General features: G+C 40.9%; 1 protein-coding gene across 2 annotated transcripts in view; it reads left to right on the forward strand.

Annotated features, from left to right (window-relative positions):
* The window catches only part of kif26ba (kinesin family member 26Ba), a 94,535-nt gene that overhangs the window by 42,838 nt on the left and 28,091 nt on the right, over positions 1-23,606 (forward strand). For both annotated transcript variants that reach the window (XM_006779924.2, XM_006779925.2), the window contains exons 5-8: positions 5,648-5,852; positions 18,192-18,407; positions 19,594-19,687; positions 23,324-23,469. In XM_006779924.2, the coding sequence (XP_006779987.2) occupies positions 5,648-5,852; positions 18,192-18,407; positions 19,594-19,687; positions 23,324-23,469 (661 nt within the window). The remainder of the gene's footprint in view (positions 1-5,647; positions 5,853-18,191; positions 18,408-19,593; positions 19,688-23,323; positions 23,470-23,606) is intronic.

Consider the following 23,606-nt stretch of genomic DNA (forward strand, 5'->3'; position numbering starts at 1 on the left):
TTATACAGTATAATGCACAAAAGAGTACTCACTTATCTCTTGGTTGGGTTGTGTGTCTATCAACAATCCAGTCATCAGTCTTCGATGAACTGTGTAATCAAATCTGGAGAAATGCAGAGCAGCACAACATAAATAAGACACGGGTAATATGGGTAAATTATTGATGAAAAAACATGGCAAGCTCAAAATGAACGAGTAAATTATTCATGGGTGACACCGCACCATGAGTGTGTCACATCGTCTGAAGCATTGCTGAGATGTCGTATCTAATGAGCTGCTTTAAATCACATTTTAAATGATACTGATGGTTGTCCTTCTCACTCACTCACACACACGCGTCTTCTCCCCTCTGAATCTGCAGATAATGAAATGTGTGTGCCTGTGTTTGATATATAAGTGTCGGGCATCAGTGGTGCAGACATAATGCTGTCTGTCTTTCAAAGCACTAGCAACCGGTCGTAAATTGTACTGGAAGACACCCAAACACATGCACGCACTCCCTTCTTTGACCCCATGAACTGCCGAGTATCAAGGCCATTTTACACAAACCCACGCACATCTGGTTGACATTACAAACATAAAGCCAGCTGTCTTTGGTCAATTTATGATCGTGAACCTTGTAAGTGAAAGAATCCAGTTTGTTTAATGGTTTGCCGGGATGTGTTTGTAGGTGTCAGTGTCAGTGGGTCTGTTTTATTTGTGTATTTTGTGTCTGTGAAGGAATTCGGTTTAATTGGCAGAGAAATACCAATGTGCTCACCTGGTGTCACCTTTGATTTTTGACTCTGTGTGTGTTTACCTTCAGTGGATGCAGCCATGCAGTGGTGGTAAATCCTTTGCCTATCTTGGTCTTTACTCTCAGATGTGAACTGCATACAGACACTCTTATCAGACACACAGACACACACACAGGTATACACGCACACAATTTCCCCCTTGCTCACTGTCTGCACATGGCAAAATCCCTGTGTCCGCTATATCTCCACTCACCTGATCCCCTATCTTCCTTCAGGCTCCACTTTCTGTCGCCTCTCTTTTCTCTCTCCCTTAATTGCTCTCTTCTTCCTCTATCCCCTTCCTTCCTCTCCTATTGTTCTTTCACAACTCTCCTGTTCTCCCCGTTTTATTAACAATTTCTCAGTTTCTACATTGACCTTTCCTTTACCTTTGCTAATGTGCATGTGAGTAATATCTTTCATTAGTAGCAATCTGTCTGTGAATATGTCACACTCACGCAGTAGCACTACATCTTCCCTGTGCTGCATTGTCCCCAGAGGGTTGCTGGGCCAGAGGATAGAGACATGCGGTGGTGTGTGCATGCTCTTAGTCACTGGGGGAAGGGAGTTTCTATCAGTGAAGGAATTTTTTACTGCATGCTCCAGGGATTGGATCTTTGGGGATTTTGGCTGGCTGTGTGTGTGTGTGTGTGTGTGTGCTGGAGGTAGCCGATTAAATGAATAGGTCCCAGGTGAATTGGTGAATTGGTAGGGCGTTGTTATTTTGGTTGGAGGATAACAGTGAGACTGGGGGGGGCTGTCTCATTTACATCTCACTATCTCTCTTCTGTATTCTTTAAAAAGAAGTGCTCCATCAAATGTTAACTTGGGACCAATTAGACACCGATCACAATGGTAGATTGATGATTAAAATAGGCGTATAGTGGTAAACAAATTAACATATCAGCTGTCTCACTTTGGGACCACATTTTATGGTTTCTGTTTTGCTCGTGTGTGTTTTTCTTTTATTTTGACATATGGAGGAAGAGGCCTATTTGCTCTCAAGTGTCGTCACTAGCCCACATTCTTGCCTTTCATTCCATCCGTTTAATGCCCGACAGCTTGCAAACAGTGATTTAACACACCATATTATTAACACACTGAAACGAGGCGTAGTGCTAAAACTCTTTATATATCCTTCAGGCAAACAAAGACTCGATGAGCTAATGAACTAATAAGCAGTGTATGACCTTGGAAACCTGTATAGACCTTTATGTAAAATGCATTTTTTTCTGTGTAGCAGAAGCTACATATTCTTCATTTCATAGCTGAAGGTGGGCATTTTAACAAAGGAGGCTTTGGATGGTTGCTTGGTTAGGAGACACAATACAGAAGAGCAGCAGACATCATAAATTCATTCATCATCTTTCCATTGACCTATACAAATGAACTGACTTGACTTGTCTTCATGTCTTGACTTGAACACAATGTGTATTAATATTTTATAATGAAGCCTTGTGTGCTAATACAGTCGCCTGGGTTAGTCATCTAAAGCAATGGACAGTGCAGGCAGAGGTAGAGTGGGTGGAGCGAGTGTTAGGGTGATTTGTGACAGAACGATAGCAGCAAGGGTGAAAGGGAAGGTTTACAAGATGGTACTGAGACCTGCTTTGATGTATAATTTGGAGATGGAGGCACTAATAAAAAAACAGGAGGCCAAGATGGAGGTGGCTGAGCTGAAAATGTTAAGGTTTTTATTGGCAGTGACCAGGATGGACACGATTAGGAGTGAGTATATCAGAGGGAGAGCTCAGGTGGTGAGAGGCAAGGCTGAGATGGTTTGGACATGTGCAGAGGAGGGATGGTGGCTATAATGGGGAAACAATGTTGAACATGGAGCTGCCAGGCAGAAGGACAAGTGGAAAAGCCACAGAGGGTTGGTGTGACAGAGGACAATGATAGGCTGATATGGAAGAGGAGAGTCATCTGTGGCAACCCAAAAAGGGAGCAGCCAAAAGAAGAAGAACAAAAAGATGTGCAAAAAGAAGTGATAATACACTGCAGATTATATGGCAATGTCTTAACTGAGAGCAAGCAGTGTGTCAGTCGTGGATTGCATGTACGTGTCAATAGATAACGTCGGTAAAGCCAGTCTCCTGTCCCTCTTAGCCAGTGCTCTCACACTTTCGCCATCGCTCTCTGTCTCTCCCTGTATCGTCTTCTACTGACAGTCTGCTAAAAAGAATGTAATTAGCCACTCAACCAACAACACAGTCAGAGGGACAGCAGCCATAAATCAGCTGTGTGTGCATTTCAATTGAAAGTGTTTGTAGTTGTGTGAAAGGAAGCGGGGCGAAAAAAGCAAAAGCAGCAGCATGTTATTAGCTGGGCTGTTTGTGACCTGTGCTGCTTTTTAACAAGGGACCGAGAGGATGAGAGGCATGGGTGGCTGAAAGAATCAATACATGTGAGGAAGGCTGAATGGATGGTGGGATGGATGGGTGGCTATATAGAGGGCAGAGAATAAGACAGCAAAGCATGAAGGATAAAAAATAATGAGAGAAGAATAAAATAAAGGGTAAGGTATAGGGAATGGTTTAGAGCGAGCGGGATTGGAGTAATAGGAGGGAAGCGAAAGCCGGAGAAGAATGGAGGAATTAAGGTAATGGAAAAGAGGATGAAGGGATGTAACAGCTGATGGATGGAAAACAAGTGCCCTTCACTTTAGGGTTAGATCGAAATAGATCCACTTAGACAAATCCCAGGCCACTTGTCATTAAATGGCACCAGTTAGGTGGCGTGTCCACCATGCTCCAGTTGTGCCACAGATTAAACTAGTCAGGGTGAGAGGATATAATAAGAGGGTAATAGCACTGATACAAACATGTCAATAGATGCATGTGTGCATTTTGAAACTGATGTGGCTGGAGGATTTAAGGGATGCATTATAAAAACAGTCAAAAAAAAGAATTAAGAATAAATCATTTGCCCAAGAAGCAGCCCTTTCACAAATGAGCATACATGCACAGAAGAAGAAAAAAAAATGCTCATCTGCGAGCACTGTGTGCTACAAGTAGGCACCTCCTGCAGCAGAGTAACCATGCATAAATCCATCATTGTCGTGTCGCATCCTGCAACTCATCCAGCTTCTTCTTACAGTTGTTTTCCTGTGAAAATTACAAGATAGTTTTTCCCCCAAAAAAACATTTTATGCCACCATATAAACAGAATGGATCCACAGTTTTGAGTCCATTATTACTTTTATCACACAGTAAATCATTTTATGTAATCTTCTGCATTTTACACGGGCAGTACACTGTTATATTGATATCATGAGAAAACCTGTAATCGTTTCCTCCTATGTAAGCTTAACTTTCACACAGTGTAAAACCAATTAGGGGTTTTCTCATGGAGGTTTATTGCAAACAGTATGCATTCACACACACATTCAAAGTCAGGAACACAGACACACAGCTTCCCACCCAAATCTCCAGGGAGTTAGTCAAATGGTGAAATGCTTCATCGTTCTACGGGTCACCGAATCTCTCCTCTCTCTCTCAGTTTCTCTCTTTTCGCTGACTCTCCCCCTTGCTCTCATTTCTGTAACCTGCCGCAGTTAATTGAAAGCCAATGGTGTGAGAATATGGCTCTTTGACAGAGAGCGTGCCAGAGTGCAAGGTCTCTCATTCTCTTTTTCTCTCTTTTTATTATCTTTGAAATATATATGACGATAGATTGAATAAAAACTGAGCAGAAATCTCTGCCTGTGGCCCTTTGGAGGTCTTTAATTTGTATCACATTATTAATACTGTTAGGTAATCTGACAGTTTCAGTTGTGGCTTGTTGAATTGAAGTTGAAGAAGCAAAAGCTCAAACTCAAGAATTTCTTTCTTTACTAATCCAAATGTAGATCACGTAAATCACTCGAGCACATTTTTGCTAGGAGACTTGCTCAGTTTTCTCTCAAAATGACTCTCACATAACCTCTCTTCTGCCTTTAAGCTCAGCTCAGGTTATATTGAAGCTCTTTGGCTTTAGAAAAATATACTAAATATACATTAGGAAATGTGAATATGTAAAACAGGTCTTTTGCACAGGACTCTGACCAAGTAGAAACAGCTATTTGACAGAGACTGGTGCTCATAAGTTGTTAATAATGACATAATTACATTCATTATAAATCAGCAAACATGTATATTTTCAAGCTAAATTCATTCAGATAAACAATTTGACTTGATTTGACGCGACTGTCTTGACAAAGACGAAAAGACGAGTGAAAGTCGCTGTGCTTCATATAGAAATCCAGACTGTTATATATGTATATGAGGTATTTCTGCTAGGAAATGAAGCATGAGAGGAGTGTTAGAAAAGTTTCAGACGAGAAACAATTGTTCTGAGAGAAGCAGACAGGTAGAAAAATGAGAGCAAGAGCAGAAGTAGAGGAGAAAGAGAGTGAAAGTGAGATCTAGAAGTTTAGAAGTTAAAGCTACAAACGAGAGGAAAGAGGAGAGGAGATAGAGTATATATAAATATAATTTCTGGTGGCTTCTTTTGAGCTGAATGCCGCAGGGAATCGTGTAGCAAGAAGGGAAATGAACCACTCCCCATCCAGATGCTGCTACATATGTAAACAGCAATGTGAATATGCTTGTGTGTACATGTGTTCAGGACTTTGTGTGTGCATGTGCTGAGGGATATCGGTTGGGTTTTGCATATTTGTTTTACTTTGGATCAGGATGTGTGCAGAGTCACACTGTATGTGCATGCATGCGTGCCCCCATCCCTCCTCTCCTTTCACCATCCATCTCCTGAAAATATTTGCTGTTTGCTTTGACTTTGTCACAGTGTAGTTTAAGCATAATAATGTGACAGGTTGACTGCTGTCTCTCCTTCTCTTTCTTCCTTTTGTTCTCTGCTTTTCTCTCTCTCAGAGCTGCTCAGAAGTTGAGCTTAGCGTCCAAAAAGAAGAAACAGAAGACGGCTGCGCTCACAGCTACAGTGACATCATCGCCATCATGTGACCCACCCCTATTCCCCACCAATTTTAGCTCCACCCTGTTGATGGCTCCTCCCCCAGCTCCACCTTGTCTCCTCCGTGCAGCGAACAAGATCAAAGATACTCCTGGACTTGGAAAGGTAACAGTAAAAGAATGTTGTGTGGTCATAAAGGGAAGGTAATGGTCAGCAACAACACTCAGATAGCGTGTAGTGTTTGAATGACGCTTAGCTGGTACTACAGGGTATAGAGTGTGCCAAGGAAATATTCCCCAAACCACTACCTGAGCTCTTGATTGAAGATTTGAATCAATCATGTTGTTTACGATTGTGGCTCAAGAGTTGGGAGTTCACCTTGTAATCGGAAGGTTGCCGATTCGAGCCCCGGCTTGAACAGTCTCGGTTGTTGTGTCCTTGGGCAAGACACTTCACCCGTTGCCTACTGGTGGAGGTCAGAGGGTCCGGTGGCGCCTTGCCTCTGTCAGTGCGCCCCAGGGTGGCTGTGGCTACATGTAGCTTGCCATCACCAGTGTGTGAATGTGTGTGTGAATGGGTGGATGACTGAATGTGTAAAGCGCTTTGGGGTCCTTAGGGACTAGTAAGCGCTATACAAATACAGGCCATTTACCATTTTACACCAAATTCTGACCAGACCATCTAAACGTTGCAGCTAAAATTGAGACTCATCGGACCAAGCAAAATTTTTCTGTGCTATTGTCTGAATTTGCTGGGCCTGTGCACATTGCAGCCTAAGTTTTCTGTTCTTATCTGACAGGAATGGCAGCGGTTTTGGTCTTCTGTAGCCCATGTGCTTGAAGGTTCAGTGTGTTATAGTTAAATGATGCTTTTCTGGTTTCTGGAATACCGTGGTTATTTCTGTCACTACTGTCTTGTACCACTCTGTCTGTAAACTCTACAGATGATTGTGTGGGGGGCCGTTTCCAGTAGGTTAGCAGATCATGAAGCACTGAGAGCAGCCCATCTGGCACCAACAACTATGATCAAAGCCACTTAAATTACCTTTTGTTCCCCATTCTGATGCTCGGTTTGAGCTTCAGGAGATTGTCTTCATGCCTAAATGCAGTTTCTTTTAGGTCACATTCACTAGAAGGTCCCAGGGTATTGTGCACAGTCATAACATCCATCTCTCAACAACAAAATGCTTAATGAACTGTAAAAATAATAATACCAGCCCACCTACACTAACAGCATTTACTTGTTATATCTTTATTGGGGATGGATCGGGACCTATTAGTGATTACATTACAAAAGATATGCAGCGAATGTGTCCCCGACCACCTTGGCAAGTGGTTTAAGCGATCACATCACAGTCCATTTTGCAGATTGTTTACACTTGTATTTAGTGCTTCCCACTTGTGATCTGATTGCCCAAAACAAAAAAAGGGTCAGAGATCCCAGGGGAGGTATTTGTAAGTATTAATTTTCTTTTTTTTTCTTGTTTAGTTGCATTGACATTTGTGTTGGCAACTGTAAAACGATCTGGTTTTAAGAGCTAGTTCAGTCCAAATTCAAATTTGATCAAATATTAAGCTGCTGTATTTTATCGTGACCTTGCCTCATTTATCTAAATGTGTCTACTGGCATGCGTGTGTGTGTCTCCTCTGCTGTAACATACCAAAATGTAACCTACCGGTTACCACGGTAACACATATCAGGCTGACAAAAGTCATCTGTCATTGTTGCCAGCATGGTATGTGTATGTGTGTGCGCGCATGTGTGCATTGTGGATGCAGTGGAGGGGGCAAACACACACTCAGTTCTCAAGTGTGTGCAATATTGATCGTCCATGTAATGAGTTTTTAGTGCCCCCTCCTCCACAGTTTGAGTGAGAGGCGTGTATGTGTGTGTCCTTCCTGCTAGAAAATGAATGACTGTGGAGGACAAAATCAGACATCAAGCAGCAGTGTCCATTACCACACGCAGAGAAAGAAAGAGACCCCACTTGTCCCATTGTGCTTTTGAGTGTGCGCTCACCAGACACAAGCATAAAATCGGTGTGCAGCACAACTGGATGTGCATATTTTTTTTCTACCAGGTCTTATCTGTCTATTAATCTGTTATACATTTGTGCATGTGTGACATAATTTGTAGGATGATGCAGGTGTAGGAAGACAGAAAGGAGGGTTATAAATGCCTTTACCAAACCAGGGACCTTCAATAATGTGCCATGGGCTGCAACCATTTGGGCACTCTGCCATCGTGTCATTTTAACTCTGTGTGACATTCATATCAAATACCAGATGAGACCCAAGCCCAGTGTCTCAAGTCAGTTCCATTCCATTTATAATGAGGCAATAAAATTTTACTTTGTGAAATTAATGCAGGATACTACTTACACCCATTTAGTCAGAAAAACCATAAAATACTGAGGACTCGAACCCTTTCCTACAGTCTAAAATTCAAAAACTCTCAGTATTGTGGTATTCTCATTTCTCGTCTTTGGTATCGAATAAAAGATGGGAAACACCAATAAATAAAAAGAAGCTTTCTCTAAACTTTAAAGATAAAAGGATAAAAATATCTAAATATATAATTTTTAATTGTTCTAACTGATTATTTTGTGTTCTCTGTTTTCTTTTGAATCTTTCTCTCTGTTTCTCTCCATATGGAGATGGCAGATGTCTTCTCAGTTGTCAAGGAGATGGATTCATGCTCACATATTTGCAGCCACAGTAACAAACATAAATGATTATAAGATCGACCCCTGAACAGAAGCCTCATACAAAGTGTACATCAGAAAGCACGTACACCAAAACCTTCTTCACAGCCTCCGTGACATTTTTTTATATGCTCAATATATTTTCTGCCATTTCACCCCACTTTGATATTCTTTTACCTCATGATAGATGTGTACAAACTGTGTTCTATTACAACTAATTTAAACCAACTATGAGCCGTATGTAGGGTTTCTTCTGTTGTGAAATACCTTTCCTTAAGGTGTTTAGTGGGGCTTTCACAAGAACAACTTTTTACAACAAGATTACTGTCGCTAAATAAATAAATGAACAAACAAACATAATGGTGTTAATACAATATCTCTAAACTATTAAAAAATATCTCATGGTTTATTGTTTTCTCTTGGGACTTAAGTTACACTCAAACTACAAGTGCAGGAAGATGCAGACAGAGTCAGTCAGCAGCAGATAGACATGCCATCATCATGTGATGTACTGGTTTGTTCACTCCACATTTTGAAGGTTGAGGGTTGTTTTCTTGGAGCCATATTTAGATGGGAAGGCTGTACAAGTTTATTACACAAGTTCGGATACCTTCTAATTAGTGCTGAAGCAACAGACTAATGAAATGCTAGCATTTCGAACCAAAACCGAAGCACAAACTGCCACAGTTATTTGATTTGATTTGATATTTGATAACTCTGATAATCTATTAGATCAGTGTCCACCGTATACTTACTAAGTTTGCACCAGGAGATAGGAGTTAGCTTAGATCAGGATAAAGAAACAGAGGAGGAGAACAATTTCTCATAACCAAGAAAATGAATGGAAGTTGAACCACAAGTGTTTGACTTACATCTTAGTTTCCATACACATGAAACAATCAATTCTGTGTTTTTTGCAAAGATAAACCTCTTTTCTCTTATCTGTTTTTTTGTTTAGGATAAAAATGGGTTATAAAAAGAAGAAGGAAAATGGTACAAAAGCAAGGCAATATTCTAATATTTGGAGTATAACAAGCCTCTCCTTTGAAATTAATTGAAGCTTGCCAAGACCTAATCAAACACACAGTCATTCATATGCTGACACACTAACAAACACACACACACTTGCGTGCACACATGCTCACGCAAACATATGGGAAGAAAATGGCTGTGGTGACATTTCTCTAGTAAAAATGTCACCTGCGGTGGGGGACGGTTCCCTGCTGAAATGGCATTTGCACACATTCACGCTCACACATGGGCTTGCATGCTCACATATTCATGGGATTATAGTGTACAATGAAAGCTGTCAAGGAAGCAGCGTAGCCCCTGGTGGAAACGTGTACGATACATCCTGCAGAATACATGGGCCTGCCCGTGAGTGTTATGGGGGGTTAGTGTTCTCCCCGATGTTAATATGGCACCAAACAGATTGAGACATCACATTTAAGGCCAGGGGAAATCAACCTGTGCAGGTCAGAAGTGCGTGTGTGCTGCAGAAAGAAAGACAGAGAGAGGGGTCCGGCTTGCTCTATCTAGGGATGTCATATTGTTTCTATACACGGTGCTTCTGTACATGTTGGTAAGCTCCGTCTCATTTTAATCAAATGGGAACTTTCCATTCAGAGCACTGACAGCAAGGGGAGATGTATATCGGTAGGAAATTAAACTATATATGCTTTATCACTTAGGAAACAATCTATAGAGTACACTGACATTCAGCAGAGACTAAAACGTTATTATCTTTGAAGCTGTCAGATGAAAAGCAAAGATAAAAAAATTGCAGAGGAGTTCCAGCGATTGGATAAAAAGGATTTTCATCTATAATTAAGAAAGATAAGTTACACTAAAAAGACTTTCTATGCATCTTAAATTGACTATGCAAAATTAGTTTTATAAGCTATGAGTTTCATGATGGATTTATCACCAGCTGTCATCAGAAGTGTCGTTTAGCAGTTGAGATAAGCTAATGCTTGTATCGCTGCGAGATTATGGAATCATAATTCTCCACTTCTGAACTGCGTGCATTCGCTGTCTTTTTAGTTTTCGGGAAGAATCTGAATATATTTGACCTTTTCTTTTTTTTTGTTTTTGCAGTCGAGTCTGGAGAAAATATTCTTGTGTGTCATATGTCTGTTTCCTTAGCCACGTGAGCAGCATTCAAAGCCGTACTGTTACTCTTAGAAATACATGAGTATGTCACAGTTGCCCCAGGGGTACATATCCTCTTTTGAGCTGCCTATTGCACTTCATTCACAGTTTTATATGTGATCTACATAGAGTTACCTGAAGAAGGATAAGAAATTGTATTAGAAGTGTTACAAAGGCTAATATGGGAAGCTTTCACTTGTCTACTCCTTCCCCGTCTCTAACCTATCTTCGTCTCATCGATTATCTAGTGAAGGAAAAGCCTTATCTTATTCCTACTTTTATATCTACTCTTCTCTGTATCTGAATGACAATGAAGGACTGAGATTTTTTTTCCTTCTCTTTAATCTCTGTATCCAGCATTTTGCACATGTGCTCACTCACAGATTGTGAGTTGACCTTGGGGTGAAATGATACTCCGACAGCTAATCAATTTTTAATAGCAGCCACGATTCCCCACAGGCCACAAATTGTGTTCGTCTATGTCATGAGTAAGCACGTACAAGCACATTTCCGTGGGCCTTTGCATGTCTTTGCACCTATCTGAGTGTCCGGGCTTTTGTATCTAGGTGAGTGAGTCTGTTATAGGAATTCAGTACAGTATCCACTTTGTTCCACCTACTAGCTGAAATATTAATGCTGTCAGTATTGGCAAGCCTGAAGCATGCGAGACTCAGACACACACACACACAAACCCACACAGTTAGCATGGGTGTATAATACTCTCGAGGCTATATAATTTAAATTGATGTGCCTTAAATTTGATGATAGACAAGAGAGCCAGTCAGGTAATTCCTTTCCTCAGTAAGAAACGTTCATTTTTACTCCTGACGGATCAATTTTTATTAAGAAATGCTTGACACACAGCATATTAGACGACTGCTGTTTTTCCTCTTTCTGCCCATATTATACTCACTATTGTTGCCTCTCAGCAAGAACATTTGAGTTCTCTTCTGTTTGAAGATTGAATGTTCTCCTCATGCCTGTGCAGGTTTTTTTTCCGGGAGCCACAATTTCTCTTGCCATCAAAAAACATGATGCCTGGTTTGGCAAAGGATACTTTTAAAGAGTCCTTTTTCCTGGTTCAGTGAAGCTTACAAGCAGTAATATAACCATTACAAAGCATATGTATCAGCTGCTATGGATAGTGACTGTCACCCAAGAGCGGTATCGTCCTTCAGTGTTTCATAATGTTTGTAAATATGCAAGTGATTTCTAGTTTAACTTTGTCCCTAGTCAAATATTAAAATAATTAATTAAAATAATCTAACATTGGTATCATATTAAAATGCACATAAGATAATATTGTAAATAATACAACAGCAGTAACGAAGTCATTGAAACTCCAGCACAGTAGCTTGTGTTTAATGCACTGTAACAGCAGAAGATGGAAAGAATAATAAGACAATGAATTAGTAAGCAGCAACCTGCAATCACATTGTGGCTACTACTGCTATGCTAAATGACAGAGCAGTGCTTTTTGATCCTGTTGTTAAGCTATGGCTCAGTCAGAGTCAGATAAACTTTATTTATCCCCAAGGGGCAAATTCCAAAAATTGCTACATTTTATGTAGAAAGAGAAATTTTGGAGAAGTTAAAAGCATGTTGTATTTCCTCTGTGGCCCATAAGCTAAACAAAGCAGTTTCTTTAGGTACCTGCATCACAGGCACCTAAAGAAAATCCAGAAGCGCCTAAAGGTGAACATAGAAGTCTTATGTGATTCCAAAACATTAAATTGCTTCATTATTTCACAGTTTCTGGTACAGCAGAGCTCATTTATGTATATATCAAACCTCAGGGTTGTAATATCTCGGCAGTACATCCAAAACAGAACAGCTAACATGAATCTTCTGAGTCTGCGAGCCGAGGTGAAATGAATAAATTAGTTCAGATTTGAATTGATTGAAGCCTGAACTTTCTGTTCCTATATTGTACTTGTATCGCTCTCTTTGTACATGTGTTTGCACAAATGTCTGTTTCTGCAGTCTTAGGGAACCAATTAGAGCTCAGTCTCAGTCTCTTATTGATTTTCCAGCCAATAGCGATGAAGCACTGCTGTAAGGGGCCTATCGAGCAATGGTCTCTAAGCTCAGGGTTAGTTGTTTAATTCCTTTCCTTAAATTGGCTCAAAGACTTCATTGTGGTATTTAAAGTGGAGGATCAGGAAGATCTGTGAAGGCCAGTTTTCAGAAATATGTCCTCTTCTTTCTTTTCTCTGTAAATGTGAATCAAACATACACTCTGACACATTCGAAAGATGTTCAAGCATTTAAGAATTTCTGTTTCAGGATAATAAAAAAAAGAGCAAAGTATTGATGACATTTGAGGTAAGGAAAGGCGAGTGGGATGAGATGAGTAAATGGAGTGGGCTGAGATATTGAGCATTATGATTTTTTTTTTCAAATATAGAGACACTGAAGACAGTAGATGGTTTTCCGTCTTGCAAAAGGGAATAACAGACAGAGCAGGATGAAGAGAATATTTAAGGTGAAAAAAGAAGAGAGGAAGTGAGGGTTGCTTCCAAAGAGGGAGATGGACAGAGTTTGAGAGCACCGTGACAGCCGCGTTAGTGTCTGGAGAGTCATTAGTGACCCATTTCTCTCTCAGGCTACATCTTTCTTTCTCTCCCTTCTTTTTCATTAAACAGAGCAAAGAGCCCATTAGCTTTGTGTTCCTCCTGCAAATCTCATATTGGCTGCGCCACATTTATTGATTCACCAGAGCGAGTAGTCCAAGGATCCTCTGAGATTATTGTGGGTGTGGGTTTTTATAAAACATGCAGACAAATGATTTCACTACAGATCTCATCTCAGATTAAATGCCTTAAACTGAGTGCTGAGCCCAAATGTTTCTGAAAAACAAAGCTGGTGATTAAAAGTTGAACTACACTGTATGTAGTGGCACAAAGGGACCTTAATTATTGTGGTATATTTTTTATATTTTAACTTAGAAATAGTTTCCCTCTTGATGTTCACCATCATTACTGCAGAGCTTTTTATTGTTGGTATAAAAGGTAACTGAGGTTAATGGCTCTTGGTGGGTCTTGCGATTTCATTTAATCTTTTGAAAAACATATAGGAACAGCATTTTGGCCCCACTTATACCTCAGTCTCACACACATACACGCATACATGAACACCTTCCACACTCTTGGACATGAGGAGGAAATGGGCTCTTAGGGGGGAAGACTTTATGAGTTACGCCTTGTAAAGCATGCGTTGGTGAAATCCTTCCCCCTAGGCTCTTACTCATGTGATGGGCTCTTTTATTGGGGTCAGGAGAGGGCTTAGTACTGAAGCTAAGACTGTGTGGGAGAGATTGAGCTTGTGTGTGTTGTAGGTATAGGTGTTTATTTATTTCTTTTATTTGATTTTTTTTGGCACACATTAACCCAACTTTAAGACTCAGTATGTTCAGTTTTCTTAAGGTCATCAAACGTTACACATTTATTGCATTTGATATCTCGCTTTATTTCACGCCCTCACCTATAGACAGGCTTTCAGGTTTAAACACATGTGCTATTAACTTCATATGAGAAAGCTGGTAACATCCACACTCTTTGATCGACACTCACAAAATTGGTTGAACCGACTCTTAAAAGGTCTGTGGTCATTTGGTGATGCAACCAAGAGAAAGCCTGGCAGCGTGCTTTTATTTCTAATAAATCGCTTATCATCGGTGTGGGTTTGTTCGGTCTAACATGACTTTGTTCTGATTACTTTTAGCTCTTTCACCCTTGGCTAAAAGTTATTATTTAAAGAAAAATGATAGCAGCAGAAATAACCTCCCTTGGCAGAAAGTTTACTTTATATAGTTAAGGTTGATATTATCTCACAGCACAGAAATGTAATGGATGACAATTTTCACTTGAAATTTTTTAATTTTTTGACATTTTCACAGCCAGGGACCCCTACTTAGGGTGCTAACACACTTATTAGACCACCTGGCAGAAAATTAAGATTTTTATATGAAACAAAGCCATGTCATGATGAAGGTTTCGTGCTTTTCAGCATACTTTTATTAACTCTAACGGTTGCTGTCACGCTACACACACAGCTCGCAGCTGAGCACTCCACTACCAACAACGCCATGACATGGTCCAGTTCACACTTTAAACCCGGCGAGGTGTGATTGCAGATGCCGCTCAGGTGCGTCCGCTCCCCTGCAGTGGCACTGCAGATCATGCCCCGCCACATATTTTTTAGAAATCTGTTAAAATTTATATTATTTGTTAGGCAAATAACAAACTGAATTACTAACCTAACTAACCTCTTTGTGTAGAATTCCTTCTTAAGGTTCAGTGTCTTACCTAAATATACGTTGACATGCAGACTGGAGTGGCCAGTGAATCTATCTATTCTGCTTCTGATTGGTAAACAACCTGTTCTACCTCCTGAGCCACAGCTGCCCAACTAAAGACCTTGTGCATACTGCTGGGGTTACCATTATAGTAAAAAAAAAAAAAAAAAAAAAAAAATATATATATATATATATATAGTTTGGTAATTACCAACACTGTTAATTTAGAGAGCCTGTGGCATGAACCTGGTAGTCGTTTAAGCACCGTACATAAATGCATTGTGGACTTTACTTGTAGTAAGCTAATACTCAGCAGGATTTGGAGTTTTTGGGATTACTGTGTGATGGGTAATCCCATGGTTACGTTTAACTGAAAGCACACTTCAGGCGATGATTCATCTGTGCTAACAAGCACAAACAGACAAATGATTTCTCTCCTGCTCTCTCTCTCCCTCACAGGAGCCACATCTTTTTCATGTGTCCAGCACCTTTGTGCCTCGTAGATATAAAATATGACAGGGTATGACACACATAAAAACAGAGTTCACTAAAAAAACAATTCTTACTAAGTGCCTCGGTGCAATATGAAGTACTGAAAGCTTAGCACACTTTGTAACTATCATCATAATATAATTGATATTGTCCTGCAAATTCTCAGCTTATGACATCAGGTGTTGAAATACTCACACTCTGCCCCATTGCATGTAATTCATGTATTATATTTGTATTACCTTGATGTACAGCTGAAAGTCTGCACTTTAACCGTCTCCTGTTTGTTTGATATAAACTCCACTGTGTTGGTGTAAAGAGGCAAATAACAAAAAGACAAAAAACAAAAAGGTTTCATTGTTCAAAAGGACGTAACTATACCTATTATATTGCACGGGGGGTGAAGTTAGATGCTTAATCCTGTTTCAGTGTTTGAATCCAGTTCTTGACTTAACCAGTAGCTGCTTCTCAGATTCTGCCTGTGATTAGCTGATCTGATGTTTGCTACATCTGTCATGCCGTTTGCCATAAACCGTCACGGTGTTCAAGGTTTTTGGAAATTTCTGATACTGTGACTTTGTCTATTAACACTATTAACATGTTGTGAAGAGAATGACTGCAAATGAACAAAATGTAACATCAATCCATCTTCTTCTGCTTATCTGGGGCCGGGTCGCGGGGGCAGCAGCCCAAGCAGAGAAGCCCAGACCTTTCTCTCCCCAGCCACCTCCTCCAGCTTGTCCGGGGGAACACCAAGGTGTTCCCAGGTCAGCCGAGAGATATAATCTCTCCAGCGGGTCTGCCCCGGGGCCTCCTCCCGGTGGGACATTCCCAGAACACCTCACCCAGGGGGCGCCCAGGAGGCATCCTTGTCAGATGCCCAAACCACCTGAACTGGCTCCTTTTGATGGAATTGCTACCTTATCGTGGTGGAGGGGTTTGTGTGTCCCAGAGATTCCAGTGGCTATGTTGTCCGGGGGCTTCTGCTCCCTGGTAGGTTGTCCCATTGCAAATTGGTCCTGGGTGAGGGACCAGACAATGAAAGATTCAGAAGACCCCTATGAGCAGAACACCAAGCGAACAGTTCACCCTGCCCAAAGTAGGGTTACCGGGGCCCCGCCCTGGAGCCAGGCCCGGGGAGGGTGCCCGAAAACGAGTGTCTAGTGGCCGGGCCCAAAAAAGGGACATAGGCATAGGCCCATCCTCCTGCCCATCCTCCTCCACCACCCACACGAGGCGCAGTGGGGGTCGGGTGCTTTGTGTGCCAGGCGGCAGCCAGGAGTGGAGGCTCTGGCGGACCGATCACTGGCTACCAAGAATATCAAAATGTAACTGATTATATCTAAACTAAATAGTTTTTTCACACTTACATTTTAAGGTACAGGAAGAATTTCAGCCAGCTTGTACTACCAGTTCAATGAAAGGCATCTGACATTGGCCGAGACATAAATTCTGTATCAAAGCAACAGAGACACAAAACATCTGTGATATTTGAATAGATATAAGACATTAAGGATGGCACACACTTCCCACACAGTTCATCCAATGTCACAGTGAAGATATCAAATGCATTTAATAATCAGGTTGGCTCCTATCAGCCGCTGAGACAGTTGGTGTGGTTAACACTGAGTCATAACAGCACCTGACACCCAGTGCCAATCATCCGCTTCAACCGAGGCTCTCTCCCGATTGTCAAAGAAGAAGTGCGATGTAAATCTTCAGGATAATCCTGTACTGCATCGCAGGGAGGAAGATTTAGTGACAGACATGAAAAGAGGAAGACAGACGGGCTGAATCAGAGAGCGATATAGTCAGCGAGACATCAAACAAGAAAGAGAGACAAAGACAAATTCACACAGATGAGGAATGGAAAGAGAAGATGAGCAACTATCAACTGCTGCGAAGTATTTCAAACTTGAAAACACCTTTTACCGACAGAGACCAGGGCTGTTTATATGTTAAAATGTTCTGGAGCTCAGTCAGATTCGATGACGCTGCGTTTTGCAGCCGCTGATATCACAGAAAACAACAACAGCTGCCAGGCGGCAAATTGCAACTGCTAACAGTTTGTGACAGGAGTGGGAGGAAAGGACGAAGGAGAGGAGGAGTGAAAGCTAAAATAGAATTCCTGCAATTCAGGCTTTTGATGTGCGGCAGTGAAGTGGAAGTAGAGAAGAGGTGTGAACAGAGAGAAAAAAGGAAGGGATTTAGGATCGAAGGAGAAAGAGATAGCAAAAGAGTGACAGGTAAAGGAGGGGAAGGGATGAGGGAGGTAAAACTACTTAGAGGGAGTAAAGTGATGAGAGGGAGAGAGAGCATGTGACGACTTGTATAAGCGCAGAACTAAAAAGCGGAATTTTTGTGACTCTGGTTTTGTGTTAGCTGTCGTTTGTAGCTAACATGAAGATGTCTTCCAGCAACACTACTTCACAGTAATACATACAAGGTCTGCTCATGGCTTTGACACAGGCAGATTACTTTAGCAGGGAAAAAGTGTTCATGCTTTAAAAGTGAAATAGAAATGGGTGGTTGGCATGAGGAAAACCCGAAACTCAACAGAAGAGCTTGTCAGACTGCTTCATGTTTCATGACAAGTGATCTCAGACACTGGCAAAGTTTTCTAAACTATCTCAGAAAGTGTGACTGTATCAATGTACTTTCACACTGCTGTTTGTCTGAGTGCCATGCTGACTTTCTTGTTTTTGTTGGATCAGAAGAAATCCACCCCTGCAGAAAAATTGCAAACAAGCAAGCTGATTCCCAGACGCACGGTGGGAATCAAGCTTTGACTGATAATCCTGCATTTACCTTTAGCCTCCTGTCTAAAAACAACCTCTGTTTTCACTTATTGTCTTACCCTCAGGTGAAAGTGATGGTGAGAGTTTGCCCGGTTGCCCAGTCTGATGCAGCCGAGTCCAGCTCCTTTCTCAAAGTGGATCCCAGGAAGAAACAAATCACCATCATGGACCCATCAGCAAATCAGACGCAAAGTGCAGCCTCTCAGAAAAGGGCCGGAGCCAATCAGGTCCCACCAAAGATGTTCACTTTTGATGCAGCGTTCCCTCCTGATGCATCACAGGTCAGAGACATTTTATGTGACAAAGTCTGGTAAAATGACTATAAATAAAAACAAAATTACTAATAAAAACTTCACGCTCTTCTTAAATTTTGTTAAGAACTGGATACCATGCTGGTAGATAAAATGTGTGGTTGCAATGCAAACAAACACTGTTGTTAGTAACAGACTAATAAAATACAGACATACCATAGCTGCTACTTTATTTGTCACATCTTTGCATTAAAATGCTCTAAAAAGCAACAGTTTCACAAACAGTGTAATGAGGATGTGAGCTGGGGGATTTAACAGAGAAGTCTGGAGACTAAAACAGTGAAGTTGCAAAGAATAGAGGTAGTAAGTGGGGACAAGTTTAAACACCTGGAATCAATGATCCAAAGAAATGGACGGTGCACAAGAGAGTGAAGAAGAGAGTGGAAGCAGAGTGGAGTGGATGAAGACAAGTATCGGGTGATTTGTGACAGAATGACAGCAGCAGGAGTGAAAGGGAAACTTTACAAGACGGCACTGAGACCCGCTATGATGTATGGTTTGGAGACGGTGGCAGTAACAAACTGACAGGAGTCAGAACTCACTAAGATGGATGAGATTAAAAATGAGGATATTGGAGGGGCAGCTCAGGTTGATGCTTTGGAGAAGAAGTTAGAGAGGCAGGCAGAAGAGGGGTAGTGGATATTTTGGAAAAAGGATGTTAAAGATGGAGCAGCCAAGCAGGAGGAAAAGAGGAAGACCAAAAAGATGACATGGATGTAGAGAAGGAGGTCATGCAGAGTTGGTTGGTGTGACAGAGGAGGATGCTAAGGATAAGGTAGGATTGAGATACATGATCTGAAAGAAGAAGTCTTTGACTTGCACATTACCTTTACTTTAGAGCCACAGAGGTCGCTGCTTGGTCGGTATGTGCATTTGCATGAATCTAGGCGAGCTGTGTTCCCCTGGATAAGCCAGTGAGATAAGCTTAAAAGCAAATGCTGATTCTTTAAGACATTTATCGAACCAGAACACAGTAATACTGACAATTACAGGGAAGTTGCCCATCATCTCCTCCACACCAATAGTCAGATCTTTAAAAAATCAAAACAAAACAGCAGAATCCTAGCTCCAGCGCGAGTGTGAATAATGTTTGTCTAAAATTGAATGTATTTCTGATTTACTTGACCCTGTTTATTCCTCTGTCTTCCTGCGTTAGGCGGAAGTGTGTGCAGGAACAGTTGCCGAGGTCATTCAGTCGGTGGTTAACGGAGCAGATGGCTGTGTCTTCTGCTTTGGACACTCTAAACTGGGTAAAACTCTCTCACACACACACACACAAAAACTACAAAATCAGAGCTTGGCTCGTGAGTCTTCTTTAGTGAGTGTGACCATCAGTGTGTCGGCTCTTCACTTGGCCGTCGCTCCACTAGCCCTCATCTATCAGAGAGAGAAAGAAGAGGATTAGTGTCTGCTGAAGCTGAAAGCATTCTCGGTCTGCTCTGTCTGTGTTTCTGTCCTTTTCTCCCTCTAATCCTTGTGAAGCTGGTTGTCAGAGAAGCTCTTATAAAAAGGGTCAAGGCCCCTCACTGCATAGTGCAACATGTCTGATCCCAGACATACACTGAGACAAACAAAGACCCACCACAAACACGCAGACACACACACACGAATAAGGCTTCATCGACTGTGGGTCAGCCGCTGCTGCGTTTGTCCTTGTAAACACAAGCAGCATTTCCCCTTCTCAGTTTGTGAGCCTTCAGCTTGAGTTTCTAAGTCTCCTTGAACTGCAGAGCATGACAACAGCAGAGATGTGACAGTTCGACTGGCGCTGCAGTGCAAAGATCAACATGTAGACCGCTGTTTGGTTGCTGTGAAGCAAAATCTTGCCAAATCTGAAGAAAAAGTCAGCTCAACTCAAACCACAGTCAGTCAGCAAGATTATGTAAACACTACCCAGCTGAATTTCATAAAACTTGGTGAGGATGTGGAGAATGGGCAAACGATCGCTTTCTTTAAAATGGCAAAATACAGCAAATATTTCGATAACTTTTAATTTGTCTTTTTTTTTCTATTGATAGCTGGTTCTCTTGCTGCAAATATGGCGTGAACAGTGTTGTCAGTGTCTTTATATGGACCATAGGAAGATTAAAACTACTTAATGAAAAAATATATACACTTTAAAAAATCAAGTGTATATACAAATTTGATGAAGCGTTATTATGATCTAAAGGTTGTGACTCAGATGATGAGCTGCTGACTTCCTGTTTTCTTCTTAAACACATGACAGAGTAGGTCTGACTATACAAAATGTCATTGCAAAACAAATATATTCAACACTCTACTTCTTCATATTTTACCACTTTTTGTTTATGGGGAATGTAAGAATGGTCACTATACGGACATCTTTGAGCAGTCCATCACAACTCCCGGTGGCCCAATATCCTATCTAATAAAATAGCATTAAAAATAGATCATGCACATAAAAAATGTGAAAACCACCACTAGGGTTTACACAGTCAGCGCAGAATGATAGCAGAAATAAGATCCAGATTCCAGTAAAAACATCCTTTTTTTTTTTTTTGCCTGTCCCGTTTGGTTCTTTTGCCATCAGAATTATTGTCTAAAGGCGAGGAATGATGCCCAACGGATTTACTTTACCAAATTGACCATCCCAGCCTTGCCGTAATGGTCTATTTGATTCACCTTTTATTGTTTATTTTATTTATGTTTTTATTTTCACTTGCTAGATACAGGACAGACTTGAATGAGGAAAAGAAAAGGGAGAAAAGAAGAGGGGGGAAAAACAGCGGTGAAGAGGGACGGGGATAAAGGGCAAAAAAAACAAAAACCAACTAAATAAGCAGACAAAAAAAAAAACATATATCAATCACCTGGATCACCTGTTGAGAAAGAGAAAAGAAAACAAGCAGAAGAAAACGAGAGCAATACAATAAACAACATCACGATGATATATGGGAATATAACAGTAAATACTAAATATTAAACATTATTGTGCTGCACGTAATATCGAAACACCCTTTAGATGATGCATATGCAAACAAGAATAGCTCAAAGTGGGCAGAGAGCACAACTCGCTTTTCAAATTGCACATAGGACAGATCAGTCAAACAGATGCACATGTAATTGTCACACTCCCAGGACAGAAACAACATGGTGCACAGTGCACATACGACAGCTTGTCTAGATCCATGTTTGTCATTTTAACATGAATACATATTTTCATTCAGCTGTCAAATATTGACATGCAAAATACAGACTGTCTCGTGATTTATGATGCTTGTGATTCATCCTGTGTAATATGGCTAAGACTGAAGCTAATATCCTGCTGCCGGTGTTTGATTATGTTAATAACACTGCAAACTCTTTTATTTGATTGAAATCAATTTCTCAATCAGTTTTACTGCTATATTAATGCCGTGACCTCACTCGTATCTGTTCAAACGGCTGCTGCTGTAGCAGCAGATGAGTTAATTCTTTGTGATCCAGCTCACCTAAGGCCATGGATTGTAATGAGACCGCATTATAATGGCATTACCTTTTTACTAATTAAAATGGGGAAAGTAACACAACGAGCATTTACCTTCGGCTCTGTGGCCCTTGGCTGTAGACACATGTGGGGATTCTGGCACAGGCTAGTCTACTACACACTCATGCACATTTTTGCAGTGAGCAAAAGGGAATTCATTAAAAAGGAAAAATTAAATAAAAGTCTAAATGATCCTGAACAAATGGATGAACTTCAGGAATTGAATCCTCTTGCTTTGAGTCATGTGTGATGGATTTTGTTATCGTTATTAGAGTAGTGTCCGTCCTTAGTAATGATGAATTAATGCGCGTGTCTGCGTAAGCTCGTGTGTGGATGTCTTTGAACTCCTGAAACAGCTCTGCCATGTTCCCTCACACATATTCACTTTCTCTCTGATAGCAAAGGTATATCAACCCGATGAGACCAATTCACGGAAATATACATAAACCGCACATACGTGGATACAAACCTATTATGATAAGTCAGTGGAGTAGGCAGCTATATGAGCACAATTTGCAGTTTTCAGTAGTCAGAACAGAAGGACGCATTATAGAGCCACATATAAACTCCCACAGATGTGTGTTTTAATGTGTTCTTTGTCACTTGCACACAGGCTTTAAAGGCAAAAAAGAGAAAGGGTGGTTGTTCAAGTGCTCTGTGGTTATGTTAGTGGTACTACACAGAGCCGTTATGAGTCAGGGAATCCATCTGATCTGCTAAATGAAAAGAAATCAACTGGTAAATCTGATAAATCAAAGTAAATGACCCACTGTTGCTTTAAAAGAGCTCTTTAACATAGCGGATAGCAACATTTTATATAATCTTTAACATTTGTTTAAAAGCTTTCTTTACATTTTATCTGGAAAACTGAGCATTGTGAATTAAAGAAGTGTATTGCTTTATAAATACTGCTACAACAGCACCAGCTTTCGGATACTTAATACAACTGTCTTTGTTGTATTTTTTATCACATTTTTGGGATAAATCATCATTTTGACAGTAGTCTAGATGCTCCAGGAAACACTGAGTGCAGAACAATGTAAAATTACATTGTAGATGACAACTTCCCCTCCGTCCTTTCTCGGAACAAATCAGACACATTTCTCTACTCTGCATCACAGGAGTCAAGCTTTTGATGTCGTCTGTCTTTCGTGCAAGTGCTCCCACCGGTGTGATTGTTAGGTGTGACATATGGCTTTGTTTAGGTGTGTGTTTGATCTCCAACTTCTGACAGCCAGAGCAGGTGTGGGAAAGGGATAATCATCATCTTGTGACTGAAAGGGACAGACACATGCATTTCACTCACACATCTATTCACACTTATTTCTGTTGATTTTCTTTTTGATAGATCTTCAGCTTATTTCCCGTTCACCATTGTCTTTCTGGCTTTCTCATTTAGGTAAATCTTACACGATGATCGGCCGCGATGACTCTCTTCAGACTCTGGGTATAATCCCCTGTGCCATTTCCTGGTTGTTTAAGCTCATCAATGAGCGAAAAGAGAAAACTGGTGCACGCTTCTCCGTCCGCGTCTCTGCAGTTGAGGTCAGTGATCGCAATGACACCTTAATTTGAAACATTCCCTGCAGAAAAAAACGAGTGCAAATCCTGATGCAGACATTTGACAAATCAGGGCACTGATAGTCTCTAAAAAGCACTGGCAGTAGCTGTCAACTATCTTT

The sequence above is a fragment of the Neolamprologus brichardi genome, chromosome 1, assembly GCF_056152115.1.
Source record: "Neolamprologus brichardi isolate AB-2024 chromosome 1, ASM5615211v1, whole genome shotgun sequence".
Lineage (NCBI taxonomy): Eukaryota > Metazoa > Chordata > Actinopteri > Cichliformes > Cichlidae > Neolamprologus > Neolamprologus brichardi.